At 33.5% G+C, this 6,028-nt stretch overlaps 4 protein-coding genes across 4 annotated transcripts; 2 read left to right on the top strand and 2 right to left on the bottom strand.

The window, feature by feature from the left end:
• The first annotated feature begins 201 nt into the window (after window positions 1-201).
• Window positions 202-2,234, top strand: LOC136348451 (uncharacterized). The gene is made up of 3 exons (XM_066299269.1): window positions 202-441; window positions 495-572; window positions 627-2,234. The coding sequence occupies exons 1-3, from the start codon at window positions 319-321 to the stop codon at window positions 1,965-1,967; spliced, it is 1,542 nt and encodes a 513-aa protein (XP_066155366.1). The 5' UTR covers window positions 202-318; the 3' UTR covers window positions 1,968-2,234.
• beta3GalTII (beta-1,3-galactosyltransferase 6) lies at window positions 2,224-3,712 on the bottom strand. The gene is made up of 2 exons (XM_066299357.1): window positions 2,742-3,712; window positions 2,224-2,691 (listed from the first exon to the last, which is right to left on the bottom strand). The coding sequence occupies exons 1-2, from the start codon at window positions 3,578-3,580 to the stop codon at window positions 2,415-2,417; spliced, it is 1,116 nt and encodes a 371-aa protein (XP_066155454.1). The 5' UTR covers window positions 3,581-3,712; the 3' UTR covers window positions 2,224-2,414.
• Window positions 3,713-3,829: 117 nt separating this feature from the next.
• LOC136348595 (COMM domain-containing protein 2) lies at window positions 3,830-4,869 on the top strand. Its single transcript, XM_066299537.1, has 4 exons — window positions 3,830-4,084; window positions 4,138-4,298; window positions 4,355-4,525; window positions 4,578-4,869. The coding sequence occupies exons 1-4, from the start codon at window positions 4,018-4,020 to the stop codon at window positions 4,803-4,805; spliced, it is 627 nt and encodes a 208-aa protein (XP_066155634.1). The 5' UTR covers window positions 3,830-4,017; the 3' UTR covers window positions 4,806-4,869.
• On the bottom strand, window positions 4,801-6,024 carry TfIIFbeta (transcription factor TFIIFbeta). Its single transcript, XM_066299458.1, has 4 exons — window positions 5,783-6,024; window positions 5,583-5,734; window positions 5,320-5,531; window positions 4,801-5,267 (listed from the first exon to the last, which is right to left on the bottom strand). Exons 1-4 carry the CDS (start codon window positions 5,926-5,928, stop codon window positions 4,965-4,967), a joined length of 813 nt encoding a protein of 270 aa, XP_066155555.1. The 5' UTR covers window positions 5,929-6,024; the 3' UTR covers window positions 4,801-4,964.
• Between the last annotated feature and the right edge of the window lie 4 nt (window positions 6,025-6,028).

Genomic DNA, 6,028 nt, shown 5'->3' with positions numbered 1-6,028 from the left:
TCGACTTCTTGCATATAAACATATCAAAAACGAGCAAATATCAAGAAAATTCTTTAGTCTAAGATACATTTCAATCCATCTTGGTTACAGTGAGTTACTCAATTGTTACTGAAACAAGTTTTACACTGTTCGAAGCGCTCCCAGTAAAAAGCTGCGATTTTGATAATGCCATTTATATATGACACATCCAGTTAAGTCATATGTCACAACTATCAATCATATGCGACTTTAGCAACGGCTTTTAGGTTTTTAAACATTTGAAATAAAAAAAAAATCCTTTTTCAAGCAATTTCTGAGCGTTTTGGTCAAACAACCGCAATGGGGTCTAACGCCAGCAAGTTAACGGAAAACCATAGTGAATATTACTCGAGCACCTGTGAAAATTATAGCCAACCTGAAGAGACTGGAAGTATCCCTACTACCCCAGTTTTAACTCCAAAGGTACGTGTTAAACCATGAATTTAGCATTAACAATATTTTAACATTTTGTAAAGACATCCCACGAGGAGGTAAGAGAGCAACACATGGATCCAAGATCTCCGAGCAAACAAATTGCCCGCACTCCTATAGAGGTAAAAGATTTGCAGCTTTAAGGTATGTGTGAACAGCAATTCTTTATCTTGCAGGTGCTCTCATCTGCAGCCCTAAAGTTTACAGATTTAACAATTGAGAGCTCAGAAACTGACAGGCCTAATATAGAAACTCCTCTAAAACACCACTTAATCTTAGGTATAGATCCTCGATCTCCCAGTATTGGAGTGCAAAGAACACCTATAGTAGTTAGTGCCTCCCCTGACAAAAAATTCCCTGCAATAGTTAAGAACAAAAATTTGGAAAAAATTAAGAATAGTGCCCTTTTGAATTCTCCAATTGTTGCTATAGGAACTCCTAAGCAGGTTTCTCCAAGGCTTTTGTCCAGCCATTTGGCAACTCCTAAAGTAGCTAAAAATGATGATGCTTACAAAAGGAAATCATTTGTACTTTTGGAAACTAATATTGATTTTACTGAGACTGATTTAGATGTGGTGATACAAGAGAAATATTCTGGGAAGGACCAGGTTTGCTCAGTGGAAGAAGTTGATGATAAAAAAGATTTACTAGAGGGTTTAGAGGAACTGAATGATGAAGTAAAAGAATTTTCTACTACAGAATTGCAAGAATCTTCAGTAAAGACAGGTCCAATGTTGATTATGGATGAAGAGAATAATGAGCAAAATAGTGAAGAGGTCTTAGTAGTTCAAGCAGTGGAACTCTATGCTCAAGTACCAGATAGTACTCTGCCAATAGATATTATTGAAGAACAATCAAAACCAAGGGAAATGAATCAAAATTCAGATATGGGCAGTAGACATGGATTAGAAGAAACTGACACTATGCAGCCTTATCAGAATCAAATAGAATTAAGACCCAAAATTGAAAATGAATTAACCGCTAACACTCTCTCTTTTACTTCTGAGAAATCAGCTCCTGCATCTCCTCAACTCAAAATAGATACTGAGTTAATCACCAGCATCCATTCTCCACCTAATTTAATAATTTCCAAAATAGCTCCCATATGTTCTCCAACCTCCTACAATGTATCACCACAAAAGTCCAAATCTGAACCAGTCACTCCTCCAATAATAAACCTCACAGCAGATGTAAATGAATTGGATAAAAAACTCACTAATTTGATCTATGAAGATGAGGACCCAATAGTTTGTCCTAGAGCCATAAAATCAATAGATCAATGCCGAACCCCATTGGGACTGAGAAATGGAGAGGAAGTAAAGAAAAACAACATCCACAAATTGAAAGTTAGTGATAAACCCAGAAGGCAAGTTAAAATGGGTAGTAAGATACCCGTTTTTAAAGACAAAAAGGTTAAAGTACAGTGTGAGAATATACCACCATCAAGAAACATACGTAACATTGAGAGTTCAAAGAAGACACACTGGGACCCTAAAGATGAAACTTTATTTATTTGAGTGTGCCAATATGTTTAGTTTTTTTTGGTAATGTGATTGATTGTGTTGATGTGTAATTTTTTGTATCTTAATGACATTCCACATCTATTGAAAGCATTTTTATTTTGTGTTTTAAAGTACTATGGATAATATAGTGACTCAAGTTTTATAGAAAACTAAAATTTTTGACAGGCTGCCCAATCTTGGGCAGGCCTATCTGCACATTTTAAAGACCAAACACAGGAAATCTAAGACTGGTGTTTTAATATAGCAGACATTTTCTGATTAGTTACTATTTTATTTTTTACAAGTTTATATTCCATAAATGTTTTATGATTAAATTGTAACTTTGCTAAATTATATTACTCCTGATAAATACATACAGCCATATAAAGCATAATATTTATGGCTTTTTATTACAGGAATAAAAGTGAACTTTTAACCCTCAAATAATCTAAAGTATCACTGCTAATTTGCAGATATACAGCAATGACTTGGTGGCACTGACCAATCATACAAATAATACTTCCGCCTCTCCTCTTCACTAACACACAACCTCTTATCACTTATAAGACTATTATACATTTCCTTCATTTCATCAATTCCCACAGGGTGGCTTATTAAATAGTAATTTTTGCATCCCCTGGAAATCCATTCTGTATCAAATCTAATATCATGTATTCGAATCACATCTGTCACTGGAGATAACCAAAGCCCCACACTGATGTCCTCTGATTTAAATGTCCTATACAATAAGTTCTTGAAAACCCCATTTAGAGTGAATTAATAGCTTACCTTAAATAATCAGTGTTTTTAGCAATAAAGCTTACTAAGGGTTTCGACAAAATATATCCACCACCTAAAGCATAAGGAGCATATCTGTCACAAGTTATCCAATCAGTTTCCTTCCACTTGCCGGAAGTTTTAATTTTAGCATTGCCATGAAAATATCCCCAATACAAGCTCATATTGGCTGTAAAATTTTCTTTATTTGTCTTCACATTTGATTGAACATTAACACAAATGAAGTGATTAAGTTTTTCAGGGGGAAGATTTAAAGGGAATTGCAAATTTGAATTTGCTAACATGTTTTCCATTTTTGGGATTTCTTTTAGTAGTTCTGGCAAATTTATAAAAGAATCATCATCACATTTCAAAGCATATTTGTAGCCTAAACCATAGTTGAACTGTTCATCTAGCCATGTAAAGCTCTTCAACACTTTTTCAGTTAAATTCTCATAACTATCATTTATAGGCAAGATTAAAATATCAGCAAAACTAGATTGCTCAGCACTCATATGTAGAACTTGATCAGTACTAAGGTTCAAACTGCCAATTACAAAATAATGCTTAAATTTGTACCCAGCAGGTATTGCAGATTTTCTTCCCAATTTCAACCAAGTTCTCCTGATGACATTACGCCTCTCCAGGTTATTAGGAGCTGAGACTATAAGAATTATAAGTTCTGGGTTTTTTAACTTTGAGTTCTGCATTATGTGGTATTCTCGATCTTCATTGTCAAGGATACAAGTTTTGTCTATGGGAGTTAGATTTAAAGTGAGCATACAACCTAGTGAAAAGAAAAAAAATGATAAAATTATAGATCGAAAATATCTGGTCTCTTTAAATCTCATGTCATTCAGTTAAAATGAGTATTGAAGGGGTTTTACATGTTTTCTTTTAAGTAAGATGTAAGGGAAAGTAAACTATGTTTGTTTGTACACAGAAAAAGTGAGGTTATAATAAAAATTATGTGATCTATAAAACTAGCGATCTTTTTCTAGTAAATACGTTGAAAAAGAAGTTGATATTTTAGCCAAACTCATAAGAGGTCAGTTACTTTCTCGATCATCACAACCTAAACAAAGTTAGACATACTTCTGAATGTGATCCTTTCCTCCTTAGATAGAAATCGAATACTGAAAAATTATAAATGATAGGTTACATTATTTGTCATTGTTTATCTTTACAATTTTTATATTTTTTAATTATTAATTAATCCCTTAATACAAATAGTATAAAAAGAATTTTTAAAAACTCTTGAAAGTTGCGCTTCAAGTCTGCTAAAAGAATGTTGATTTCCTTGAGAAATGACCACAGAGACCATTTAAAATTGCTCCTCTCTCAACCGGAACAAGGTACCTATTTAATCTTGTTTTCCTACATTTCCCTATACTTGTTTTGCCTTAAGTTGTTGCAGATTTTTGCAAATTAACTGTCGACTACATTCAAAAAGGTCCCAGCCCTAAATTATACAATACAGCAGCTTCGAAATTAAATGTAACTCCTGATGCCATACTGAACTGTGTGTATGGCTTAGTAAATTTGTTGTTAGTGGCCTATAAGCATCAGGTTTGTTTAATATGATTATGTAAGATTTGCTTATTTTTACAGTTTTCAAATCCTAGTTAAGTGAAGCAGACTTTAGAGACTCCCTCCTCACTTTAGGTTTTTCTGAAGAGTTAACTCCAATATTAATCCAGTTTTATGAAAAGAATAAAAGTGAGGTTTTGAAATTAAAGAGTAGGGGTTTATCTGAGCCACATTATGATGATTTACAGTGGCGGCTAGAAGTACAAGTATGCATTCCTTTTTATGGAAATGTAATTGAATTAACACATAATATTTAAGTTGGGCTCAAGAGCTCTTCTTGAGCAAGTGACTCCGCTGATTGCTATGGACCTCACATTAAAAACTGAGCAAGGGGCAGAAGCTCATATTGAACATAAGTTACTCCAAACTGATATTACAAATCTGCTACACATTGCGAATGAATTAGAGAAAGCTTTGAGTGAATCTAGAAGCAGGCATTCCAGGAAAGTTCAAAGGGTTTTAAGTAACTATACTCAGAATGGTTAAATAAAAGGTAATTTTGCTAAATATAAGTTTGTTATGTCAATAAAACAATTTTTGTTCAATATTATCACTTTGTCTTAATAGAATGTTCATATTTACAGAATAATAACCATGAACTAGTTGGAAACATTAAAATGGAAGCAATAATAACAAATTGATAAGTTAATCATCATCATCATCATCATCATCAGTGTCAGCCTTTTTGGCATCTTCTTCTGTCTGTTTATAATGTCTATATTCAGGCTTAAGTTCCCACATATTTTTATGAGGATTCTTCAAGTTGTAGTTGCAAACTTCTTTTAAAATTTCCTTTAAATAAGTTATTGGCTGCTTGGTTATTTTCACCAAATCTTTGATATTGTAATACTGATGCTTTTCAAAAGCATGAAACAACATTTCAAGGACAGCATCCTTGTCGTCACGAGCTTTTTTACCTTCCATTTTCTTCCTTTCCATATATTCAATCTGAAAAAAAAAATTATTTGCAATGTTTTATATAGTTAATTAATAATCTTACATTGTTTTTGTGATCAGAAACTGGCTTGAAACTTTGCACTACTCTGTCTAGCTGCTTGACCTTCCTTGCAGGTAAAGAAGCTTTCCTAATAGATTCTAATTTCAACTTCATATAGCAATTGTCAGCATAAGGCCGGCATTCTAGTTTTTGCACTATTTTTCCCTCCATGTGCAGCTTCTCAGTTTCTGGCACTATAGAATCACTTTTCTCAGCTGTAAATAAACCTTTTTTATATGATTACTAACTTTTTTCAGTCAACCTACGAATAACATGTGAGAAAACCCCTAAAGTTTGCGCTGTTACTGTAGACACATCTAATCTATGGTCTTTTGGAATACTCTCCTCTCCAGGTTCATTGAGACTCAATATAGGTGCAGACAAAGTGAGGGATACTTGAGGCTTTTGACCCTGTTGTCTATGAGGTATAAGTCAAAGGTTTTAAGGATGTTTGAGGAAAACTTACTTGGTAATTTTCAATTTGCCAACTTCCATATCACTAGGAGCTTTTTCCCATCGGCTGGCAACATATTTGGGCACTTTCACCAACCAAACTCCGCGATTTGCGTTAGATAAATCAAGATCTCGGTCTATGTGTGCCTCTTTCGACATATTTTAATGGACTTGGAGTTTTAATAGTAGGAATTTTAGCAAAAAGATGGAAAAAGTTATAAAATCCACGAAATCTATTTACTAGTTATTATTGTGTTTT

This window comes from Euwallacea fornicatus, chromosome 2, assembly GCF_040115645.1.
Source record: "Euwallacea fornicatus isolate EFF26 chromosome 2, ASM4011564v1, whole genome shotgun sequence".
In the NCBI taxonomy this organism is placed as follows: Eukaryota; Metazoa; Arthropoda; class Insecta; order Coleoptera; family Curculionidae; genus Euwallacea; species Euwallacea fornicatus.
The sequence above is the reverse complement of the archived record's forward strand: the minus strand, read 5'-3'. Positions and strand labels throughout refer to the sequence as shown.

Bases quoted from the DNA above. Each gene is read 5' to 3' on its own strand.
- TfIIFbeta (XM_066299458.1), bottom strand. From the start codon at position 5,928: ATGTCGAAAGAGGCACACATAGACCGAGATCTTGATTTATCTAACGCA. The intron at 5,735-5,782 runs GTAAGTTTTCCT...TATACCTCATAG, and splicing joins GGCAAATTGAAAATTACCAA to ACAACAGGGTCAAAAGCCTC. The intron at 5,532-5,582 runs GTAGGTTGACTG...GTTTATTTACAG, and splicing joins GGTTTTCTCACATGTTATTC to CTGAGAAAAGTGATTCTATA.
- beta3GalTII (XM_066299357.1), bottom strand. From the start codon at position 3,580: ATGAGATTTAAAGAGACCAGATATTTTCGATCTATAATTTTATCATTT. The intron at 2,692-2,741 runs GTAAGCTATTAA...CTTATTGTATAG, and splicing joins AAAAACACTGATTATTTAAG to GACATTTAAATCAGAGGACA.
- LOC136348451 (XM_066299269.1), top strand. From the start codon at position 319: ATGGGGTCTAACGCCAGCAAGTTAACGGAAAACCATAGTGAATATTAC. The intron at 442-494 runs GTACGTGTTAAA...CATTTTGTAAAG, and splicing joins CCCCAGTTTTAACTCCAAAG to ACATCCCACGAGGAGGTAAG. The intron at 573-626 runs GTAAAAGATTTG...TTTATCTTGCAG, and splicing joins TTGCCCGCACTCCTATAGAG to GTGCTCTCATCTGCAGCCCT.
- LOC136348595 (XM_066299537.1), top strand. From the start codon at position 4,018: ATGTTGATTTCCTTGAGAAATGACCACAGAGACCATTTAAAATTGCTC. The intron at 4,299-4,354 runs GTTTGTTTAATA...TTCAAATCCTAG, and splicing joins TAGTGGCCTATAAGCATCAG to TTAAGTGAAGCAGACTTTAG. The intron at 4,526-4,577 runs GTATGCATTCCT...ATAATATTTAAG, and splicing joins AGTGGCGGCTAGAAGTACAA to TTGGGCTCAAGAGCTCTTCT.